Source organism: Schistocerca cancellata, chromosome 10 (genome assembly GCF_023864275.1).
Source record: "Schistocerca cancellata isolate TAMUIC-IGC-003103 chromosome 10, iqSchCanc2.1, whole genome shotgun sequence".
In the NCBI taxonomy this organism is placed as follows: domain Eukaryota; kingdom Metazoa; phylum Arthropoda; class Insecta; order Orthoptera; family Acrididae; genus Schistocerca; species Schistocerca cancellata.
This window is the reverse complement of record NC_064635.1, coordinates 101,449,479-101,475,316: the sequence shown is the minus strand read 5'-3', so window position 1 is coordinate 101,475,316 and position 25,838 is coordinate 101,449,479. Positions and strand designations below refer to the sequence as shown.

Sequence of the window (25,838 nt, the reverse complement as noted above, 5' to 3'; positions counted from 1 at the left end):
TGGACGTGCAGACCGCGTGAGACGACGCTTCATCCAGTCCCAAACATGCTCAATGGGGAACAGATCCGGAGATCTTGCTGGCCAGGGTAGTTGACTTACACCTTCTAGAGCATGTTGGGTGGCACGGGATACATGCGGACGTGCATTGTCCTGTTGGAACAGCAAGTTCCCTTGCCGGTCTAGGAATGGTAGAACGATGGGTTCGATGATGGTTTGGATGTACCGTGCACTATTCAGTGTCCCCTCGACGATCACCAGTGGTGTATGGCCAGTGTAGGAGGTCGCTCCCCACACCATGATGCCGGTTGTTGGCCCTGTGTGCCTCGGTTGTATGCAGTCCTGATTGTGGCGCTCACCTGCACGGCGCCAAACACGCATACGACCATCATTGGCACCAAGGCAGAAGCGACTCTCATCGCTGAAGACGACACGTCTCCATTCGTCCCTCCATTCACGCCTGTCGCGACACCACTGGAGGCGGGCTGCACGATGTTGGGGCCTGAGCGGAAGACGGCCTAACGGTGTGCGGGACCGTAGCCCAGCTTCATGGAGACAGTTGCGAATGGTCCTCGCCGATACCCCAGGAGCAACAGTGTCCCTAATTTGCTGGGAAGTGGTGGTGCGGTCCCCTACGGCACTGCGTAGGATCCTACGGTCTTGGCGTGCATCCGTGCGTCGCTGCGGTCCGGTCCCAGGTCGACGGGCACGTGCACCTTCCGCCGACCACTGGCGACAACATCGATGTACTGTGGAGACCTCACGCCCCACGTGTTGAGCAATTCGGCGGTACGTCCACCCGGCCTCCCGCATGCCCACTATACGCCCTCGCTCAAAGTCCGTCAACTGCACATACGGTTCATGTCCACGCTGTTGCGGCATGCTACCAGTGTTAAAGACTGCGATGGAGCTCCGTATGCCACGGCAAACTGGCTGACACTGACAGCGGCGGTGCACAAATGCTGCGCAGCTAGCGCCATTTGATGGCCAACACCGCGGTTCCTGGTGTGTCCGCTGTGCCGTGCGTGTGATCATTGCTTGTACAGCCCTCTCGCAGTGTCCGGAGCAAGTATGGTGGGTCTGACACACTGGTGTCAATGTGTTCTTTTTTCCATTTCCAGGAGTGTAGAATATTGCTTTACTATGTGGGATCCATACCAAGCAGGACTAACAGGGGATGTAAAATTTAAAATGTGTTCTGCGAATCAACTGTTCAAAGAGATTTCAGGCTTGCAGCCGGTCATCGTAAACTTCATTACGCGATATTTCGGCTGGACAAGCTGAGTCTTGCAGTTTCACCAGCAAGGGTGCTGCCATTGAGCGGTGTGGTCCTTCTGTCTTCACGACTTCAGTGCATGCACGGCAGTATCGTCAGCGCACTATATAAGTCGGAGCAGAGAACGTCTTTGTCAGTCCTCATTCGGATCACCTGAAGGTGGCTGGCAGTTGTCCAGCCGAAATATTGTGTAATGAAGTTTACGACGACCAGCTGCATGCCCAAAATCTCTCTTAACAGAGGATATTGAACATATACAGAGAAGAGCAGCACAAATGGTCACAGGTCTCATTAATCCATGGGAGAGTGTCACAGAGATACTGAAGGAACTGAAATGGCAGACTCTTGAAGTTCCTGAGAAAGTCTGTTAACAAAGCTTCAAGAACCGGGTTTAAATGATGACTCCAAGAATATTCTACAATGCCCAACTTATCACTCACACATGGATTGTGAGGATAAGATCAGAATAATTACTGCACACGCAGAGGAATTCAAATAGTCATTCTTCCTTTGCTCTGCCATGCACCTTATGGTGGTTTGCAGGATATAGATGTGGATGTAGATGTAGAAGTGTGAGCGGAAGTCATTTTGTGTGGGGCAAGTACAGTCCTAAATCGAGAGTTTTGACTGACTGCCACCTTGGTTGCTCCATAGGCCCAGAATAAATTTAGATTTATTGCAGTGCAGGAGAGGTTGCATTCCTGCATACATTTTAAGTGTAATATTATCCTACATTTTAAAGGAACACCACAACTTTGTAGCTGTGTTCACAAGTGGGTATAAACAGAGGGATTCTGATGGCTGCTCTGTTGTTTTTCCTGATTGAGCCCTCTGTGTTCAGTCGCTTCAAGGATACGCTGTCTGCATTTCCAAATTTACGAAATATTGAGAGCGCTGGAGCAGATGAGATTTGTTGTGCCTGCTAAATTCCTCCTCTTTTTCATCTCCCTGAGTGCCCTCCAATCTCTACAACACTTTCATCCAGCAGATGAAGTAGCCCAGGGTGTCACTCTCCATGTACAAAGGCTGGGAAAGGAGGTTTCTTTCTGCTGGGTGCCAGACCACACAATTATTGATGGGAATGAAATGGTGGACAAGGCAGGTGACGTGGTGTCACGATCCTCAATTAGTTCAGTGTGCCATCTCCCTGCATGCTGTCAACTCGTTGTCGAGGTACGGAGTCACGTGTCAGTGGGGAGACTAGTGGCTGGAAGTTTCAAACAACAAACTGCACATGGCACAGTCCACAACTCGGCTGTGGCATGTCTCCTCTCAGCCACACAGACGGGCTGAGGCTCTTTTCACTCATCTTCACAAAAGGCACAGTCCACTGAAGCACAACTTCTTGCTCCAAGGAGAGGACCTTCCGATGTGTACTTGCTTATGGTGCACGTATCACACGGCAGCAAATGTTAGTAGACTGTGTTTTATATCCACATCACAGGGCAACAGCTCGATTTTGAATGACAGTGACACAAATGTGGTACATCCTTCAAGGTTCCGTGCAGTGTCCGACGTGTTCCATAAAATTTTATAACTAGGTGTTTAATGTTTTGTCAGGAAGACTGGCTTATCTATGTTTCTTGTAAGTGATCAGTCAGCTGCATATTCCCGTGAATCTATTTTAATTTTGCTCTTGACTTGTACTTGGAAGTTTTAGAACATCTGACAACATTTAACACTGTCTCACATGGTTTGTGCTAGTGTGATTGAGCGTGTGATTGTGGGTGAGATGAGGAGAAAATGAGTGCAATTTTATGTCAGATAGCTTTTTCTTTCTTTTATCATATTTTCTACGCTTTAACCACATTCGTGCCTGCTCATTTTCGTACGAGTGCTGACAATTCGTCATCGAGTGCCCCCAAACCGACAAACTGCCACATGACAAATCTCACCTGAAAACGGCTTTGCCTGTGAACAGCACTTTTGGTGCAAAAAGTGGATCTGCACTACATTTTTGCAACAGCCTTTGGCACAACTGCATTCCAGCAGGCTGATTTTGTGGCCAAAGAGTTCAAACTTGCTGTATGTGCTACGAATATAGCAACTGTTCGTGCAAGGTCACCCAGACTAGAGGATGACTAAGACTGATAGGTGCCAAAATTCTACATTGCACGACAAATTAAAGGATAACTTTTTCAAAACCCCGTAATTGTCTCGCACTGTGACACAAAAGTCGAAATTTGGCGCAAACACGTGTACCTCTGTAATGGTGATAAAGCTTGGCACCCTGTGACATCACCCTCAGGCTCGACAGTGCTTCAAATAGCTAGTAGCAGGTGGATTCGCAGAGGTGTCAAGGGGTTGCCTACTGGCAGGCGCCTCAGACTACTTTACAGGTTGTTTCTGCACCTGGGTGTTTTTTTACTCCCAATAAAGGTGGGTGGATGCCGTCTAGTGTTTTGTCACACTGATGGTCTCAGAGACCCTTTGCTATTTTATTCACACACGCTGTCTCTACCTACCAACCCCCCCCCCCACCCCCCCACCCCGCCCCTCTCCCCCAATCATGCCACAGTTGGATATGAAATAGGAGGGATGAAAAGCACCCTTTGCTACTTCAGATCACATTCAAATCTTTTCACATGGTTTTGAATAGCCCCTAGTAGCTCCGACATGTACATGAGAGCAAAAATTGTGGTCACATTGTGCTCCAAGAGGGTGCTATCACGTTCCATGAGGATGAAGCCCCACGGTGTCCTTAGAGAAAGGTTGAAAAGTCCGAGAATATCAGCAGTGTCAAAGGTTGTCAGGATCATCTTCTTGTTGCTCATTGCATTGCGAACTGTCATTTTTGACCTTGAAATGTGTGAGAATTGATGCCTCACAGAATGGGATGGTTTCGTGGCCACCCATTATGCCCTACTGAGACCCTGTCGTGCTGGTTCTGAGTGACAGGGTTTCCCAAATGTTTTCCTTGTCTGCTTGAAAGAAAACTGCAAGATTTCAACATCAGGTGTTACAGTTCTAACCCTGGGTTAGAGGGGCTGTGACGACTTTCCTGTCATGTGTCCACAGTGACATTTGAGAGAACTGTGGGAAAATTGATGCTAATATGACATCATTAACCCACCTTACACATCGCATGAACTTCTGAGCTGTGGCCTTTTTTTTCACAGATGTCGCCCCGTGCCATTTGAAGTGTCGCCAAGCCCAAGGGCAACGTCACAGGGCACCATGCTTTTATACCATAACAGAGGAAGGTTTTAGGCATCTTTGCACCAAATTTCAAACTTGTACATAGCGATGGGTGAGAATTATAGGGTTTCAAAAAAGTGATCTTTTTATTCTGTTGTGCCATGTACGCCCACTAGTTCCAAAATCTTCCACGCATCGAATACTTGCTTCTCCTTGACAGGAGACAAATGGTGCAAAGTCTGCCACAATTCGCTATTGCTGGAACTATGGAGCCAGAGTTTGCTAATCACTGGAAGAGATGGCAGAATAATTGTGCATATGACACCAATGTTCTGGTAATTTTTCAGTATGCGGGACACGTGCTCAGTAGAGCACCCATTTCCAAGATTGTAATGGAAGATCGTGTCTGTCATTTCCCATGTAGAATAATAAGTTTCCATTGTGCTCGTAAGTGAATTATAAAACTAAATTGAAAAATTCATTTCACAAACTTATCACAGCACAAACCAGTTCATTAGAACTAATGTATATGCTGCACTTACCCAGAACTGTCAACACAGTTTACAGTGAACACACTAACCAATGTTTACTGCCTGCTTTGTCTATGGACAGTAACAAAGGGAGATATCATCATTTGTTTGGTGCATTCTGCAAGTAATTTGCCATAGCAAAGCACTTCCAGTAGAATAGATATGTGTCACAGTGATCAAGATGAGCAAGTGCTCGTAGCTTGTAAGATGTGCATTGTAGAGCTCATGTTTACTGAATGTTTTTGTCTTGTTTTTATCCATACTACCAATTCTCAAAATATGGAATACCTTTTTTCAACATCCTGTACATTCTGCATTAAACATCACAGATGATTGAAAACTTTTCTCTCTGTGAGTAATAACATGTTATTGTGAAACATAAAGGACCTAGCTAATGGGGTAGTAAGTAACATCTGAGAACATATTAACACTTAACTGCAACAAAATGCACTGTTTACACCATCTGACACTCTTGCAAAAGCAAAATTTAATTGATCCCAGGTGGTCAGACAGCCAAAGAAGGTGACCATTTTTAATTCTTAGTACTGAGATCAGATGAAAAGCTGGCTTGGAATTACCACTTTCAAGATCTTGTGGAGAAAACTGGAGAACACACACGTTCGATGTTTTTGTCGGTTTTTGAAGTTGAAGGTCTCCCTGAGCGAGGTTCATCTTCAATATGTTCTCGGTCTTCCAAAAATGATTTGCGCCAGTAAAATCTTGTGCTCTTGATAAGGAATGTTCCCCATAGGCCTGTTTCAACTTTTCGAAAGTCGCACTCATAGGTTTCCCAATCTTAACACAAAACTTGATTGCTCTAAATTCCAGTGTTCCATTTTCATAACACATGATGAAAACACAACTTCACTGAAGACCCTATCAAAAATCAACATGATGGCTGTAATGAGCTGAAACTTGGACTGTGCATCTGGAAGGGATGAACACCCTGGTCTAAAAAAGTATAACACAGTGTTGCCAGATTGCTCACAGTGTTGTCAATCTCATTACTTTGCTCACACACCGTGGCTTCAGCTTAGAAGAAACTTGCAGACTCTCTTTCTGAATGCCGTTACCAAGTCTAGAGACAGTGTCACATGTCTTACGGGCAGATTATTTGTCTATTGGCCAAATCTCGTATGTACTGTTGCAGCAACTGCTTGCAATCTCGTGTGTTGAGGAGAGCTGAGGATGGGTATTTGACATTGAGAAATGGCTCACCACCTTTGGCCATATTCCTGTTGTGACGAGGTGAAACTACTATTGTCCGGCCACAACTGTGGGTTCTCTGATTGCTCGGTCAAGTGGTTGATTTTTAATTACAACAGTTGAAATGTTAGTTCACTTTATTAAAGGAATGAATACAAGATTTACTTAACTGCGGCACACTTCTTTGCCACATATAATAAATTAATAAAATAATACACTATGTGATCATAAGTATCCAGACATCACCAAAAGCATATGTTTTTCATATTAGGTGCCTTGTGCTGCCACCTATTGCCATGTACTCCATATTAGCAACCTCAGTTGTCATTAGACATCGTGAGAGAGCAGAATGGGGCGCTCTGCAGAACTCACGGACTTTAAATGTGGTCAGGTGATTGGATGTCACTTGTGTCATACGTCTGTACGCGAGATTTCCACACTCCTAAACATCCCTAGGTCCACTGATTCCAATGTGATAGTGAATTAGAAACATGAAGGGACATGTGCAGCATGAAAGCATACAGGCTGACCACGTTGGTTGACTGACAGAGTCCGCCAACAGTTGAAGAGGGTCATAATGTGTAATAGGCAGATATCTATCCAGACCATCACACAGGAATTCCAAACTGCATCAGGATACACTGTAAGTACTATGACAGTTAGGCAGGAGGTGAGAAAACTTGGATTTCCTGGTCGAGCGGCTGCTCATAAGCCACACATCTTGCCGGGAAATGCCAAACTACTCCTTGCTTGGTGTAAGGACTGTAAACAGTGGATGATTGAACAATGGAAAAATGTTGTGTGGAGTGACGAATCATAGTACACAATGTGGTGATCCGATGGCAGAGTGTGGGTATGACAAATGCCCAGTGAACGTCATCTGCCAGTGCGTGTAGTGCCAGCAGTAAAATTCGGAGGCGATGTTGTTATGGTGTGGTTGTGTTTTTCATGGAGGGGGCTTGCACCCCTTCTTTTGCATGGCACTATCACAGCACAGGCCTACATTGATGTTTTAATCTCCTTCTTGCTCCCCACTGTTGAAGAGCAATTTGGGGATGGCAGTTACCTCTTTCAACACTACTGAGCACCCGTTAATAATGCACGGCCTGTGGTGGAGTGGTTACACGACAATAACATCCCTGCAATGGGCTGGCCTGCACGGAGTCCTGACCTGAATCCTATTGATCACCTTTGGGATGTTTTGGAATGCCAACATCGTGCCAGGCCTCACCGATTGACATTGACACCTCTCCTCAGTACAGCACCCCGTTAAGAATGGGCTGCCATTTCCCAAGAAACCTTCCAACACCCTATTGAATATATGCCTGCAAGAGTAAAAGCTGTCGGCAACCATATTGAATTCCAACATTGCCGATGGAGGGTGCTACAAGCTTGTAAGTCATTTTCAGCCAGGTGTCCAGATACTTTTGATCACATAGTGTACATAGATTGTTGTTGTTATAGGAGACCATACAAGAAAAAAAGTTACATAAGTTTGTGTTGACAGTCCAGTGTCTGTAAATAATGTAAAAGTTCAACTTTTTACCTTTTATTCTTCTGACGATTCCTTGTAAGTTCTGTTATCTCACTACTCTTTCCAACAGTTGTTGCTGTTTTAGCCGTAATGGAGGCAAATCGAACACTACTGTCGCTAAGTCTTCTAGGTTCAGAACTTCAGAACTGACATTGATTACAGCAATTGATTATGAATTAACTCATAAATCCACATATATTTCACACTGCATATTTTATTTGTACGTTACACAGAACACAGCTTTATTCTTTCATACAAATCAGTTGGTTCAAATCACTTACATTAGAACAAGACAAGAGACAATCATAAAAAAGACAAGAAGAAGATTTCAAAACATTTTTTTTTTCTTTCTCTGACATGATTCTCTGACATTTTCAATGATAATACTGTGTTTGTAATATAGAATTGCAGTTATGTTTCCCTAATAAATATGTACTTCTTATAATTTTTTAGAATGATCCTTTTTCCCCATTACAAAATTTTTTGTCACCTACTAAGGAGCACCACACACAGAAGTACAGGATAATTTACAACTGTTATAGACTTGCAAAGCATCACTTCATGCACTGGTTAACAACTGTTCTCTTAAGGCACAATGTTTAACATTATGAACGGCCACTCTCCTCCTTAGTGATGTCGAATGCTGTAGCTGAGGTCTCAAACTAGGCCGAGCTCTCACACGCTCGAGACTGTACTGACTTCACCGTGAGCACTCTGCCATTGCTGAGAGGGAGGGCACATCTTCTGGAGCACCTCCCGTATGCCATTGTGGGCTGCAGCAATCCCTCGCTAATGTCTGTGGTATTGACTCATGTTTCTGACTTTAATGTGGCACTGCAATATCTGGATCATACCACACTTTCCACTGTGGTCATCCTGTGGTGGCTATAGCATCCTAATGTAAATGCATCAGTATCTGTGAAGTCACTCTCTCAGTTACACAGGCACACGCCTTTGTCAGTGATGAGAGCAACAGTTCCTTCATGTGAATCCTCATCCCACTCACATGCCATCTGGTAGCCGTTTTACACATAAAATTATTCTTTTTCTTTGCCTTCCGCTTCCTCTGTAGTTGAAAAGCACACATTATAGAGATATAATGGAATTATATATGAATAATACAGTTTCAAGTATAAACTGTCTGTGTATCTACTCTTGTTGTAACATGTATTAGACTATTATGAGCTCTACAAAAAACTTAATTTTTTTTTTTTTTAATGTGCACAAACCAACCTTTAGAATGCTTGTATGATTGTGAGATGATGTTGCAGTGAACATTTCCCTATTTTTTGTTTGCAGGACACAAGTGCTATATTGACTGTTACGGGTGTCTTCAGAGAGCAAAACCGAATACAAGACATATCACCTCGACATTTTATGCGCACCTTTGTCCTCGTCAGTTTAGCAAATAACGAGTACCAGATAATTAATGACATCATGTATGTAACAAATGCGGCAACTGCAGAGGCAGAGGTAAGCTGCATTACTCGAATTGTATTCTGTAACATATATTTATTTCTTTGGCTACAAGACACTGAGACAGGCTTGCATCAGGGTGTAAGCATGTTACGAGATACAGAATTGCTGTAATTTATTTCTCCTTTTGGAGACTTCGAACAGTATACCGTGTATCTACAATTCAGGGTGAACTACTACTCCTTTTTCACTGCAACAGCTCTGCTTTTGCCTGTCAGATTCAGAGATGATTAAATAATTATAAATTGCAGTGCCTTTGTTATTAACGAGTATGATGCAATGTTCCTTTGGACATGCATCTCTCATGGGACAGGCACTGCAGCGATTATAGCCGTCAAGAAATACGGGCAACGTATTTGCAGTTGCAAATATGAACCACCTTTGGCTGTATAATGGAATGACGACACTGAAAATTTGTGCCGAACTGGGACTCGAATTTAGATTTCTTGCTTTTATGTGAGCAGCCACCTTAACCACTTTGGCCATCTTTGCACAAATCACGGCCAGACCCTAACTTCCATATGTTGTTGTCTACTTATATGTCTGAAGGAACATAGCACCATTTTTCTTAGCAATACAGGCTCTAGAATTTTGATTTATTCACCAGTATCAGGTCCTCGAATCTCAATAAATATGCACTTCATGGACAGGAATTTATGTAATGTACAAGTTCGGTTGTGACACATGTGCGACAACTTATGGAAGTTTCGGTCTGGCCTTGATTTGTGGTCAGGTAGCCAAACCAGTTAAGGTGACCACTTACGTAAAGCAGGAAATCCAGGTTTGAGTCCTGGTCCGACACAAATTTTCATTGTCATTCCAACATAAAGCTGGAGGTGGTTAATATTTACAGCTGTGAATACATTTCCTGACTTAGATAATTATTATTTTTTCTTTTCTTTTCTTGGTGTAATCAACAATTACTTTCTCAGTTTGTCATATGTACATAGGTTTGTTCAAGACAAACATGTTTGCTGTTATTTTATGAACACTATCCAGACTCATGCTGACAGTTTCTTTGATGAATATTTATGTAAATGTTCTCTTACAAGGAGAGGGCATGACTTGGGGAAATTTAGATTGGAATGAAGTTTGGTTGGCTGTAGTGTACTACCTATAGTGGTAGTAAACCGCACTGGCCAAACAGTTCCCAGAAAAATGCTTTCAGAGTTTCACCCACACTTTATATACTAGTTTAATAAATGGTGGAATGTGTGTAAAAGTAGCTCATTGGCAGCACACTTGATTTTTAATTTGCTTATCCAGGTTCAATCCCAGCTCCCAATAAAAATATTTTTTTCTTTAGTTATAATTAGAAGACAATCAATAGTACATCATCAGCTGTCATCACGAATTTTTAATCAAATGATGTGATATGCTTCCAAACTTTGTGATGAAAGAGGAATTTTTATGAATATCAGTGAAGTGTGTTTTCTCACAGACCGTTTACATATATGTTGTTTAAGTAAAAATTCGTCTTTTAAAAATTGTGCCACATTTCAGGATAGTTTTTGTTTTCAGTGTTTTTATGATAAGTGTCATTCAAGTTCTTGCATGTAAAAAACAGTTGTAATATAAAGATGATATTTTTATTCTACCAGATAATCTGTTATAATTGCAATAAAAGTTATATTTAGCTCTTTTAAAGTGTAATATTAATTTTAACTCATTTCATTAGTTCTAACAAACAGTTGTATCATATTTAAAATAAATTCATTAATGATTTCATTTATGATAGTTTTGGTTATTCATTTGATTTAAAAATCCTTCTAATTAAACTAAAGGGAAAAAATAGATTTTTGGCGGAAGCTGGGGTTGAACCCAGATCAGCAGATTAAAAATAAAGTGTGCTGCCAATGAGCTATTTTTCACAAGTTCCACTGCTTATTAGACTAGTATATAAAGTGCGGCTAAAACTTTAAAATCTTTTTCCTGGGGACTGGCTGACCAGTGTGTTTTACTACTGCTACAGGATAACACCCTTTAGCTAAACAACAGCCAGCCAGCCAAGCCCCATTCCAATCTATATTTCCCACAAGTTGTGCAATCCCCTTGTTAGACTTCAAGGGAAGCACAATGAACTGGAATATTCTGAAGCCTCTTTGACACACCCCTGCAACACCTGCTGTGATATTGGGATTTGTGCCACTTCATCTGCTGCACATTGCCTGAGGAGTACCTCTGATGTAATATTAAAACACAAAACCAGTGTGGGAACGTACAAAGAAAGTTTCATGTATAAATAACAGAACTTACAGGTCTACTTGCATAATTTTCTCTCTTTCAATAATTATTTTCCAGTTGATGTAACAAAAGCTTGTCCATTTATAAATGAACAAGGTACAGAAATAATTACACCTTTAATACATATGGGAAATTTCACAGATTTTAATTCTGCTGAATTTTGTACCCTATCACTACATTATTTACTGTTTACTCTTCTATCCCCTTTTTAAATTCTGTCCATCACATTAATGACTACTGTTCTTGTACAGCTCTCGGTCTGATTGTGACAGTTTTCCACCCTCCCATGCGCTGGCTCCCCACCTCTGCCACATATTACAGCACACAAACTGGTTTAATACCAACATGTCCAGCAGAAAGTTTCTGCTATTCGCACACAGTCTGTGGTGTTCACAATTTTCCTCTCTTTGAGTAAGTGGCAATCCTGATGACAGTAAAGGCATGTTGTTGTTGTGGTCTTCAGTCCTGAGACTGGTTTGATGCAGCTCTCCATGCTACTCTATCCTCTGTAAGCTGCTTCATCTCTCAGTACGTACTGTAGCCTACATCCTGAATCTGTTTAGTGTATTCATCTCTTCGTCTTCCTCTACGATTTGTACCCTCCACGCTGCCCTCCAATATTAAATTGGTGATTCCTTGATGCCTCAGAACATGTCCTACCAACCGATCCCTTCTTCTAGTCAAGTTGTGCCACAAACTCCTCTTCTTCCCAATTCTATTCAATACCTCCTCATTAGTTATGTGATCTACCCATCTAAACTTCAGCATTCTTCTGTAGCACCACATTTCGAAAGCTTCTATCCTCTTCTTGCCCAAACTGTTTATCGTCCATGTTCCACTTCCATACATAACTACACTCCATACAAATACTTTCAGAAAGGGCGTTCTGACACTTAAATCTATATTCAATGTTAACAAATTTCTCTTCTTCAGAAATGCTTTCCTTGCCATTGCCAGTCTACATTTTATATCCTCTCTACTTCGACCATCATCAGTTATTTTGCTCCCCAAGTAGCAAAACTCCTTTACTACTTTAAGTGTCTCATTTCCTAATCTAATTCCCTCAGCATCACCCGACTTAATTCGACTACATTCCATTATGCTCGTTTTGCTTTTGTTGATGTTCATCTTATATCCTCCTTTCAAGACACTATCCATTCCGTTCAACTGCTCTTCCAAGTCCTTTGCTGTCTCTGACAGAATTACAATGTCATTGGCGAACCTTAAAGTTTTTTATTTCTTCTCCATGGATTTTATTACCTACTCCGAATTTTTCTTTTGTTTCCTTTACTGCTTGCTCAATATACAGATTGAATAACATCAGGGAGAGGCTACAACCCTGTCTCACTCCCTTCCCAACCACTGCTTCCCTTTCATGCCCCTCGACTCTTATAACTGCCTTTCGTTTCTGTACAAATTGTAAATAGCCTTTCACTCCCTGTATTTTACCCCTGCCACCTTCAGAATTTGAAAGAGAGAATTCCAGTCAACATTGTCAAAAGCTTTCTGTAAGTCTACAAATGCTAAAAATGTAGGTTTGCCTTTTCTTAATCTAACTTCCGAGATAAGCCGTAGGGTCAGTATTGCCTCACGTCTTCCGACATTTCTACGGAATCCAAACTGATCTTCCCCGAGGTCGGCTTCTACCAGTTTTTCCATTCGTCTGTAAAGAATTCGCGTTAATATTTTGCAGCTGTGACTTATTAAACTGATAGTTCGGTAATTTTCACATCTGTCAACACCTGCTTTCTTTGGGATATAAGCATATGCATAAGCATATAAGCACTGAAATAAAATAAAAAGTAACTAGCAAATTGTAGCTGGGTGGTGTTAGTGGAACATGCCGTGGACAAATGCTGAAGAAGAATGTTGTGGTTTAAAGAAAGAACAATAAGGCTTGCTTGTGGAGGTTTGTCCAGATGAGGGTATCCACATAACTAATTATTACAGGTAAAAGCTCAGTCAAAAATGGATATCTGCGGTCATACCTATAACAGTTATCACCCACCTACCCATTGCAATAATTGTAGTACAGTTTTCATTTACTTGTGATTATTGCACATGACTGTAACAAGCAACACCACATTAAAATTTGACCACAACCAGCTTCTACATTGTTACTCTATGGGCACTAAGCTAGAAGATCTGTTTGTATATCATACAAAATGAGTCTAAGATTTCCGCTCATCAAATTGCCAGAATCTGACTACAATTTTGTTCTGTGCGACTGATAGACACAGGTGGAAATTAATTTAAATTTGATTTGACTGACGTTCCAGTGGGACCAGGCATTGGTCCGTGACAGAACTCCACAGCTTAGTGTATGCACTGCAGTAGATGAAAATAATTCAGGCCAAGAGCTGGCCTACTGCGTGAACTTATCAAATGGGCTAAAGAGATTTAAAAATTTCGTTCCATGGACGGGGTGTTCGAGGCTTTCTGATGCCGATTACGAACTTGCGGATCCAGAGTGGATGTGGATAACATTTATCTTTTCTACACAGGCCTAAATTATTAATAATCAGCTGTAATGCTTTTCTTCTTCTTCTTCTTCTTCTTCTTCTTCTTCTTCTGTTATTGGCCAGCTAACATTCAAGCAATTAATTTAGCTTTATGTTTTTCCCCAGTACTCTCTTTGAAACCTTTCCGCCACTTAATTTTATTCTTTCAAGCTGGCCAAGAGAGCCAAGTTCTGATCCCATATCCCTCCTTACCGTATCCAGACACACCACTGGCAGAGGACCATGCGGTGGTCGGTCAGTCCCGATTGACCCGTCAAGGCCAGAACGAGGAGCTTTGCTTACTTTCTGCTTTGCTTCAGTTTCTTGCTTTTTTTATGCCAATTTCTTATAGTTCTTGAAGCATGTGGGTCATTTGTGTCTGTTTATCATAATTTTATTATGTTTTTTACTTCCTTTGCCAATGCCTGTCTTGACTGCATGTTAATAATGTCTGTGTGAAAACAATACTAGGACTGATTGTTGAAATGGCACTATAGCCTAGTGGTTAGATTATTTGACTGGTATGCTGTGTGTTTGAATCTTGTCGGGTGCTCTGTATTTTTCTTTGCATCTTTATTGAAAAGACTGATCATCATATTTATTCAATTAATTTGTTTAAATATAGTTTTTTCTTTCATTTGTAATTCTTTGGCTCATTATTTTGATGATCTTATTTTAATCATGGTATTAGCTTTTTTATTTGCTCTTGTTTTTTTCTTTCATTTCATTCTTTTTTTCGTGTTTTCTTTGCTAGTGTGACTTTAATTATATTTAAACAATGGAAAAGCTAGGATGGAATGTGATAGTATTATGAAAAGGACAGTAGGTACTCACCATATAGCACAGATGCTGACTCGCATATTGGCACGACGAAGAGATTGTCAGAAAGTGAGCTGTCGGCCGACAAGACCTTCGTCAAAAATAGACAAAAACACACACACACACGCAAACACATCTTAGACACACATACCACAGTCTCTGGCTGATGAAGCCAGACCACGAGCAGCAGCGCATGATGGGAAAGGCACCCGGGTGATGGGGGTAAGGAGGAGGCTGGGGGAGGGATAGCTAGGTAGGGGTGGGCGACGGTAAAGTGTTGCTTCTGGGAGCATACGGAGATGAGGTGGAGGAGGGTAGGGCAGCTAGGTGCAGTCAGAAGGTTAGATGGATGGGCAGGGGAGAGGGGGGTGGGGGGAGGGTAGTGGAAAAGGAGAGAAGTAAAAAGACTGGGTGCATTGACGGAATGACGGCTGTGTAGTGCTGGAATGGAAACAGGAAAGGGGCTAGAGGAATGAGAAGCATGGATTGTATAGCGATGGACAATGATATTGTGTAGGTTCGGTGGGCACAGAATACCATTCTGGGAGGGGTGGGAAGGATAGTGGGTAGTACATTCCTCGTTAGAGGGCATGGCAAGAGGTAGTCAAAACCCTATGGGAGACTGTGATTAATTATTTTTAACAATATTATGAAAGGGAAAGTTGCTACTCACCATATAGCAGAGATGCTGAGTTGCAGATAGATTAATTATTTTTATGTATGTATTCCTTTTTATGCATTTATATTTTTGTCCATGGGGCTGGAATCATTATTTCTATTACTAATTTTGCTTTAATTTTATTTATTAAAACTTATTTCATTCAAATCTTTATCTCCATTATTTTATCTGTGGTGCAAGAATTTATGTTTTAAATGTTTGTTTGAGGATTGCCATCTGAAAAAAAATATATACCTTGTAATGAAAACTAAACTTGTAGACTATTGGATAGCCAATATAAATACATTATTTCATCTTTTACTTTTTATCAGTAGCTCAGTATTTTTAAACATTTCAGTATTATGATAGATAAATAAAAATAACTAAAATCATATGGACAAATTTCCCTAGTTTCCCCTTAACCTTTCAATATTGTAAAACAACAACTAACTGTAGATACAGTAATAAAACATGATAGTTTTTTTTATTTGTCTTTCCCTGCAGGGTGCATTTAGGTACGTGAAGCCATGTACAAACCAAAAGAAAATTACACCACTGAAACGAATAACACAGGTGACGGAGTGTGAGAAAAATTCCATGATACAAGAGTATTCACAACTTACTAACATGACAATTCCTTGGTCACGCACGTATGTATATTTATTTTTGTACTGTATTCCTACAGAGAAAGTCTTCTATATTATTTTTAATCTGCTACACCTCTGTTTTAATTTTTAATGTCAGAATCATGAAACATGTAGTAACATATCCAGAACTTCTAGTGGGTAAGAAGAGGAAGAAACTCATTAATAGACAAATAATAATGTGCTGGTCTGTGAAATTTCAGAATAAGCAATAATGATAAGAATAAGTATAATATTCCAAATAAAGTCTGTCATTTTACAAATATAATGAAACAGCACGATTTTGATTATTGCATGAAGTAGAAACGTTTGTATCATTTGCCTTAAATTACTTGGGAAACCAAACTTGGTGCTGAATCAGATAAATAAGCCTGAATAAATTTTTGTATACTTTTGGGGAGCTAATTTGACCCTAGTACTTATATATGTACTGTATATTTGCTTTAGTGAATAACATCCTCACAATTCAAAAATGTTGACCTAAGGTATCTTCACAGGCAATAGAAATAGCTTGTCAGGAGGGAAGCTTTCAAGTTATACTTGAGAACAAGTGATTTAGATTTACTGTAATGTACAAGTGTTCTGATCTTTCTCTGAAAGCATAAGAATGCACCTCATTAATAGCCCTGTGCATTATCAACATTATCATCATTTTAACCATATAAATGGAGCTCTGAACAGTTGGCAGACACGTAGTGAAGATGGAAAATTGCTAAACTTCTGACAGAAGTCCTTTCCCTTTTCATTAGCTGTGAGTGGCTTTGCTGCATTCTGATACTTTCATCTGTAAATTTGAAAAGTACTATATTCAGATACATTCTGACCACATTTTTTAATATGACTGTTTCTGATTTCAACAATATGTTGAAAGGTACAGATTGCTACTCAGCACATAGACGACTCATTGAGTCATAGGCATTCACAACAAAAATACTGCTGTACTTTTAATAAGCATTTGACCAAAAGGCTTTATTTTGAAGTTGACACACTCTCTCTCTCTCTCTCTCTCTCTCTCTGCAGCGGCCACAGGTACAGAAGTATTTTTGTTTTGCCCATCTGCAACTCTGTGTCTCCTGTATGGTGAGAAATTATCTATCCTTATTATAACATTGTTGTTGTTCCACCATGGACATTCTCTTGTTTGATATTGCTGGTCTCATCTATATTGATCGTCCTCAAATGGTAGACTTCCCATCAAAACAGTCAAATGCGTTGCTTCTTTTTCTTTCACACAGTATCCGCTCATTACTGGTTATCCAAATACTGAAGTTTGTGACAATTTTCTCCCTCTCACAATATTTAAAATTACATATAGCAGTCACAGATTTGATGAGACATCAGAAATGATTTAGTTTTAGTGAAGCAGGAATGTATAGGTGAACAAGGGAACATTGGTTGCTGTGACTGTGTATCCATTACCAACACGATATCCCTATTTCTGTCTTTTCATATCAGTGGTTGAAAAATAATATAATGTTCTTGGGATAGTTGATACAAGGGCTGTTCATGAATTAAACTCTCAATTGTTTAAACATCAACTGTGTTTACATGTTGACATCGTTGCTTCTCCACATAGTCACCACCTAAATTCATACATTTGTCGTACCGTGCCACAAGCTTATTTTTCCATTCATCAAAGAATGGTGCCGCTTGCTACTTCAGGCAGTCTCGGTAGCATCCTTTAGCTCATCGTTTGTCATAAAGTGGTGAGTACCCAACCAGGCCTTCACTTTGATGATAATCCAGCACCTTTTGTTTTTGGACTGGCCTTCAAAGTTTTGTAAGAGTCTCACAGTAAACCTATGACGTCACATTGTTCTCATCCCTTACTCTCGCGAAACCTGTTGTCAAAATTGCTTTGCATTCCCAAAAAATTGCAGCCTTCATTTTGTGGTTTGACAGCATTTGTTTAAATTTTTTTGGCTTATTGGGAGAATGAGTGTGCTTCCACTGCTTTGGATTGCTTCTTAGTTTCAGAGTTGACATGCTGCACCCATGTCTCACCCCCAGTCAAGATTCTGTTCAGAAATCTTAAGGTAGAACACATTCATTCAGTATTGTGAACATCAGTTAGACATTTTGATTCTCACTATGAAAAAACAATATGGTGGCTTGATCTCTCGGTGACAGTGTTTAACAGCATGTGTACAATTTTGTCAACATGTTGCACTAGTTTGCCAGTCGCCTTCCTTGTCCACCTTCATGGTGCACAACTGAGCAACCGTCCCAGAGTTTTCTGCACCACTCCAACAACACCACCACTTATAAACTTATTCCCGTACACACAGTACGATTAACGATGAATCTTGGCAGCTCTGACACCTCCTGCTTGGAGGAAATGAATGGCAGAATGTACCTTGACACCTGGCAGGAGGTACAGTAATACCGTCCATTTCAGCCAATTGCTGCTTTCAGACTGACTAATGTAAAGAGAGCTGAGCGACACGACATGACCTCCAAAGTCTCCTATTCCAAATGTGCAGACAACATGAAGCTAGAAGCATTTGTTCATTTTTAATAGCCAGTTGGAGGTAGACAGGTGAATAACACTCATAATTAATAAGAATACTTGCATTTGAAGCCACTGTTTGTTAGATAATAGTTTCAGCCTAACAATGTTTCAGTTCACCCTCTCACTCTTCATTGCCTTAAGAACTCTAGTTTTATTGTAGACACCATAACTCTGCAATATGTCGCATGAAATTTATTGAATTTTAAATGTATATGTACATCTACATACATACTCCGCTAGTCACTGTACAGTCCATGTCGGAGGGTACCCTTTATCACTACTAGTCACTTTCTGTCTTGTTCCACTCCCAAATAAAGCGAGGAAAAAATGACAGTTTATACAGGGTGTTACAAAAAGGTACGGCCAATCTTTCAGGAAATATTCCTCACACGCAAATAAAGAAAAGATGTTATGTGGACATGTGTCCGGAAACGCTTAATTTCCATGTTAGAGCTCATTTTAGTTTCGTCAGTATGTACGGATGAGGCTTCATTCCAACATGATCAGATTGTAAATTTTCACAATCAACATGTGTGGGCTGACGAGAATCCGCACGCAATTGTGCCATCACTTCATCAATACAGATTTTCTGTGAACGTTTGGGCAGGCATTGTTGGTGATGTCTTGATTGGGCCCCATGTTCTTCCACCTACATTCAATGGAGCACGTTATCATGATTTCATACGGGACACTCTACCTGTGCTGCTAGAACATGTGCCTTTACAAGTACGACGCAACGTCTGGTTCGTGCACGATGGAGCTCCTGCACATTTCAGTCGAAGTGTTCGTACTCTTCTCAACAACAGATTCAGTGACTGATGGATTGGTAGAGGCGGACCAATTCCATGGCCTCCACGCTCTCCTGACCTCAACCCTCTTGACTTTCATTTATGGGGGCATTTGAAAGCTCTTGTCTGCGCAACCCCGGTACCAAATGTAGAGACTCTTTGTGCTCGTATTGTGGACGGCTGTGATACAATACACCATTCTCCAGGGCTGCATCAGCGCATCAGGGATTCCATGCGATGGAGGATGGATGCATGTATCCTCGCTAACGGAGGACATTTTGAACATTTCCTGTAACAGAGTGTTTGAAGTCACGCTGGTACGTTCTGTTGCTGTGTGTTACCATTCCATGATTAATGTGATTTGAAGAGAAGTAATAAAATGAGCTCTAACATGGAAAGTAAGCGTTTCCGGACACATATCCACATAACATATTTTCTTTCTTTTTGTGTGAGGAATGTTTCTTGAAAGTTTGGCCGTACCTTTTTGTAACACCCTGTATGCCTCTGGATGAGTCCTAGTATCTCATATCTTATCCTTGTGATCCTTACACAAAATGTATGTTTGCAGCAATAGATCCATTTTGATTCTCTAAATTTTCTCAATACTGTTACTTACAAACAATATCTCCTTCACTTCAGGGATTCCCATTTGATTTCCCGAAGCATCTCTGCAATACTTGTGTGTTGTTCAAACCTACTGGAAATAAACAATATTATGAAAAGGAAAGTTGCTACTCACCATATAGCGGAGATGCTGAGTTTCAGGTAGGCACAACAAAAAGACTCACAATTAAAGCTTTCGACCATTGAGGCCTTCGTCAACAATAGATGACACACGCACTTGCACTCGCATTCACGCAAACGCCACTCGTACACACAGCTGCAGTCTCAGTCAACTGAAACCACACTACTAGAAATAAATCTGATGCTCTACATCTGAACTGTTTTGATGTCTTTCATTAATCCAACCTGGTGCAGATCCCAAACACTCAAACAGTACTTAAGAAAGACTAGGTTACATCAGTGTCCTATATGCAGTCTCCTTTACAGATGCATCACACTTTCCCAAAACTATCCCAGTAAAATGAGCGGTCCTATCACACTTCCTGGGGTAACTCCTGATCTCTGAACGCACGCTCGTCGTCGTGGACAACGTGCTGGGTTCTGTTACTTAAGAAGTCTTTGAGCCACTAACGTATCTGCAAATCTATTCCTTATGCTTGTACCTTCATTAACAGTTTGCAGCGGGGCACCATGTCAAATGCTTGAATCTGCCTGTTGCCTCCATAGTTTGAATCTGAATACATTTTAATAAAGTAACAGTCCTCATCATACACGCAACTGTTAATCTTAAATACTCAAGCCACTAAGTGCCCAATGTGTTTCATTTGTGATTTATCATTACATTTATTTCCTTGACTTCTTTAATTAATATGTTTCCTTTCATCTCATTTCCACTTCTTACCATCCATCAACACTTCTCTTGCTTTGAACAGTCACAATATTCAATAGAACTTATGTCCCTTAAAAGCTCTCTGCACATCCCGTCATGACATGTTCTGTACTCAACTCTCACCTCAGACCCTCGTACTTGTACTGGCTACTTGGAAACTCAAAAAAATCAGCAATTTTTTCTCTGCAAAGAAATCAGAAACCCAGCTGATATGGTATCGTTGCAAGTTCTCAGGCAATAGTTAAATACACTTGAGAATACCAGGTAATAAACAGTTCATCGAAAATGGTTTCACACACCTCGACGGTTATATTTCCTTTCGCTGTGGCCACTGGGCCTAGTGTTAACCATCATCTGAACTCCAGAACCTCCACCATGCTGCAGAGTTGCAAGAAGACAGTGTGTCTTTCACGCCTACCTTGGTGTTCTCCTCATGGTAGACCAGTGTAAAAGCATATTTGTTGGGCAGCATTGCATTTTCCCATTGTTCAGTACTCCAAGCTCTGTTTCTCTTGCTGCACTCAGATCTCTCTCTCTCTCTCTCTCTCTCTGTAATTCAACTAGTTTGCAAGCAGGGTGACACAATATTACGGTGATTGCAGAACACTTCTCCACTACAATATAGTGTGAAGGGGTAACGAAATACAATGCTGGTGTCAGAAGGTGAGCTCCAAAACTGTGGTGCTCGTAGTAGCTTGTTCATATTATTTGGCCAATCCCTGTATCACAGCCAAGGTGAAAAACTGACGCAAGAAATTGGAAAAATATGAGTGGCTACAAAATCAAAAACAACATGTTTCATTTAATTTTGTGCTTTCAGGTGTTCAACACAGTTGTTTCCATCTTACCAAACCACTACATAACAACAAAGTACATATTTTATTTTAAAAGCTACTGCGAGAAAGAAAATGCTACGCTGTGAAATTGTATAGCTTTGGTTTCTTTCCCACAGACAGTTTAAACTAAGGTAGCAGGGTATTTAAACCATTAACAGGGTGTATACGACCTGGGACAGCCGGGAGATCCGGGAAAAACCCGGGAATGTTTTCATCCGGGAGAAAACCAGGAATTGTTTAGAATTCCGGGAATTTTTCATTGTTTAAGTTTTCAGTTAAATTTTTGTGATTTTGACTGGTAAGAACCAACACTCTAACAAAGGATATTACTGCATCCCGCTACTGCAGAATAATATTGCAGCAACAAAACATGAGAAAAAAAAAGGAAATAAAACTTAAGTTGCAAAGGAAATGCCCCATATACAACAACAAAACAGTGCTCATACAAGCGTCTGCCAACAGCAAAGTGTGTCAAAGGCTTTAGGAAGACTGCAGTGCTTCATAACAACAAATTTCCTCCGATGAGCGTGACGTGACAACTGTTTAAATTAGATTCGTTGAACAGTTGCGGGCGGGCTCTTGTGCATGCGCAGTTGAGTCGCGTATGAGTAGTACCTTCTCCCGCTTCCGGTTACAAAAGTGTGGCTGGGCGCCACTACTTAATATTGGGAAATAATAGTAAATCTAGAGCTGATGCACAGAGCAGTCTGAGTTGTTGTGGGAAGGTGGGTCGTCTCCACGTGGCCTGTGTTTACGTTCAGTGATTTTGTTCTTTCCTCTTCGTTTGTTGCTCTCACGTTAAATGATAACAAAACGGATTTTTGTGGCTGGGAGCTGTCAAATGAATTAAAATACGTTCGTATAATTACGGAAGGCCAAAATATGTTATTAGTTTCAGATATTATTTCCACCTTTCTGGCAGTCAAGCTTAATTGCCTTGCAGAACAATGAAGTTATTTTTGCCGGTTTGCTAAAGAGATTTGGCTTTCATTAATCTTTTCTGCTGAGGCAGTCAATTTATTTGAAACGAAGTATTTAATTTCTCACTATTGGCTAATTTCAGCTGTTCGCTGCATTTCAAGTGCACGTATGGCATTATGCCATAATAAAGAACCAAACATGAGATAATACAGTACTGGTACTCCAAGAACATTTACATACTAGTGTGCATTTTAAACCGAATTATGCATTTTAGTATGGTTCACGAAATTCCAATGCTCTTGAAGTATCCTCTTATGTCTTGTTTCTTTTATGACATAATGTAAGATCTTTTAATGTTTTACACATATGAACATATATATGTGCTTTCTGGCACTCTCTCACAACTGCTGAAACGAACCTATTTCTAATAGGTCGCGGGAAAATATTGCGAATGGTTGTTTCAAGAGTGTTACATTCAAAGCAAATTTCCTTTTACGCAACATGAAGTATGTGCGAGAATTTACGATGAATTTCTTAAATCACAAACCGTTTGACTTTGATTTAAAAATCAACTCTTTGAGGATGACCATTAAGAAGAATTTCGAGCCCAGAAGATCAGACATTTACGTCGTAATTAAAAATTTTACTTTTACATTTGTGTGATGTATCTTAAAGTGTATCATGTGGAAAAAAGATCAACATTATAGGTGGAAGCTTAACTTCTCTTCCAGCTTATTAATCTTCGAGACCAATATTATATGTGAATGCTATGCATATTAATTAAAACCGTTAACTTTTCTTATTTGTGTGTTCGGGCTACTTACGAGTGATCTTGCTATTGGCTGACTATATCACGTGTCCTATGCTGTCATCAGCTGGTGAGATCACGTGACATGAGCTATGAGTGGTCCACAAAAGCGCATCATAATCTCGATTTCAATGCTTCAGAGTGTGACATGTGTTGTTTGGTGGAATTCAAATTTATACCTTCGTAATACGAAAATATGTAGCGTACATGTTGCTGCACATCAGAGGGATTAAAAAACGTGTCCCCCCCCCACCGAGTTTCGTTTTCTAAAGTGCCGGGAAATTCTACATCGGTATATGAAACCATAAACATTCAAAGGATTGATGAGTTTTACAGTGCCGAGGAATAACTTAACACGGAAAAAGTGTATTTTTAACCGGGAAATCCGGGAATATTTTTTCCTTGTCCACGTATACACCCTGATTATGCAATTTGTTTCCACCAAAATTATTCGTTCTCCTTATACATAATTTTAAACAGAAATTGTATACACAATAATTTGCTGTTCTGTTTACCTCCTAGCAACCTGTTTTAGCAGAAAACTTTTAAATTAGGAAAGTTGTATTTATGGCCTATAAGTAAATGGAGAATACTACTACAGAATCTGAATCTTCTGAAACTTTGTAATCCTGCCCATTTGCAGATTAAAACTAACTGAAATACTGTCATTAAAGCTACTACCCAGACAGATTTAGCAGCTGGAGAGGTCTCTCTCTTACCCCATACACCAATGAGTCCAATCGATTTACCCATACATTTTAAATGACTTTAATTCCCAATCGAGGTTTTGTTTGTAATAACACTAAACAAAAACTCAAGGTCCGAGAGAGAGAGGGGGGGGGGGGGAGATGATGGACAGAGAGGAGACAAAGGAAATGGACAGAGGGGAAAGGAGGAGGTGGACAGAGAGGGAGATGAGAAGATTGACGGAGAAGAGGAGGGGGAGATGGAGATTGACAGAGAAGGTGGAGGTGGAGGAGATGGACAGAGAGAGGGTGGAGGAGGAGATTAGGATGTATATACAATTTCCATTCATGTGTAACAATTGCGAAGCATTGCTGGATTCGCTAGTGTGCAATATTTCGTCGACTGTCCCAGTCGTCTCACGGTGCTGCAAACAGTGCTGTTATGTTTACTGGATGCCTACGCTCTGGCTGTGAACTATTGTTAGCCTTCCGCTGCTTTCCGTAGTCGAGTGTAACTCCCGACGCCCAGTAATGCCACTTGATGCTCTTTTGGATTGAGAGCCTGTACAGATATCCCACGAATTGCTCATTTGGTCTGCATTTCCCACTTTGATTTATGTGATGGCTGAAGGAATCTTAATAAATTGTGTGCTGGACGCTGACTCTTGTTTAAATTGAAACCACTGACCCTTTTTATTAGGTTTTCTAACGTATTTATTTTGATAGACACCTTAATTACTCTGTCCCAGTCACTTGGCATTTGCACTGTGATACTTCTGTCACTGTATTTCATTTTGGGATTATGTTTGAGGCAGCACTTATCAACAACTGATTTGCTCGCTGTTTTAGCCGCTTGTGGCAGTGGGAAACACTAAGAGAACATATGTTTCACAGAATATCAATGCGAGCTCTGAAAAACAAAATAGTATTGTAGACATTAGTTGGTACCATGAGTCAAACTCGTCTATAAATAGGGCTGTGAGACATATCGTAGTTCACAGTCTCGTGGAGTCCAGGCAGTGAGTACACGCAACGCCACAACTCGCAGCACCTAAAAAAGACGGCTGGGTCGGCCATTGAACACACGGCAGCACACCATTAACTTACTGTGCTGAGGAAACATGAGGAACCACAACATATTTTATCTAAGACAAATCACTGTATTGACCTGAATATAAGCCACAATTTTCCCCAAAACTGGGCCAAGAAAAATGAGTGTGCAGCTTATCTGTATGGCCCTGTAAATAATGATATCAAGCAAAACTATATGGTTGCAGAGACCTCTTCAGGTCTCAAACATCTGTGATGTATATATACAGACTGAAGTGATGAATGAAAATTTGTACTGAGGCTGGGATACAATCTCCTGCTTACTAGGCAGGTACACTAATCACTGTGCCACCGTGGTGCAGTGGCTTTGCATAACTGCACGTGCTACACTACCATGTCTCCCTCCTCAGTCCAAATTCCAGTTCTAGCTTCAGCCCACTTGATATTACTGTGAACTCGAACAGCATTGCAGAGGCTCTCAAACTGTATTGGAATAGCACCACAGCACCCTTAAAAAATGTTCCAAAGATCCCTCCCACTCCCATGCTATAATTTACTCCACTCACTCATTCAGGCCAACTCATCGTCATTATCTCTTTGTGTCTCTCTGTCATGGTCTCCTGTGTCACAGCCACAGTTCCATTTGTCATGTCCTACTACTTCTGTCTTCTCCCATTGTCACTGTCTCCCTCTTGACTCTCTTACTGCTAATATCTCATTCCTTCCTTCCTACTGCTGCTGTTTCTTCTCTCTCTTCCTCA

The 25,838-nt window shown here is 40.8% G+C and overlaps 1 protein-coding gene across 2 annotated transcripts in view; it reads left to right on the top strand.

The window, feature by feature from the left end:
* LOC126106855 (nuclear RNA export factor 1-like) overlaps window positions 1-25,838 on the top strand; it is a 164,029-nt gene that overhangs the window by 115,745 nt on the left and 22,446 nt on the right. For both annotated transcript variants that reach the window (XM_049913250.1, XM_049913251.1), the window contains 2 exons: window positions 8,981-9,154; window positions 15,884-16,029. In XM_049913250.1, coding sequence (XP_049769207.1) covers window positions 8,981-9,154; window positions 15,884-16,029 — 320 coding nt within the window. The remainder of the gene's footprint in view (window positions 1-8,980; window positions 9,155-15,883; window positions 16,030-25,838) is intronic.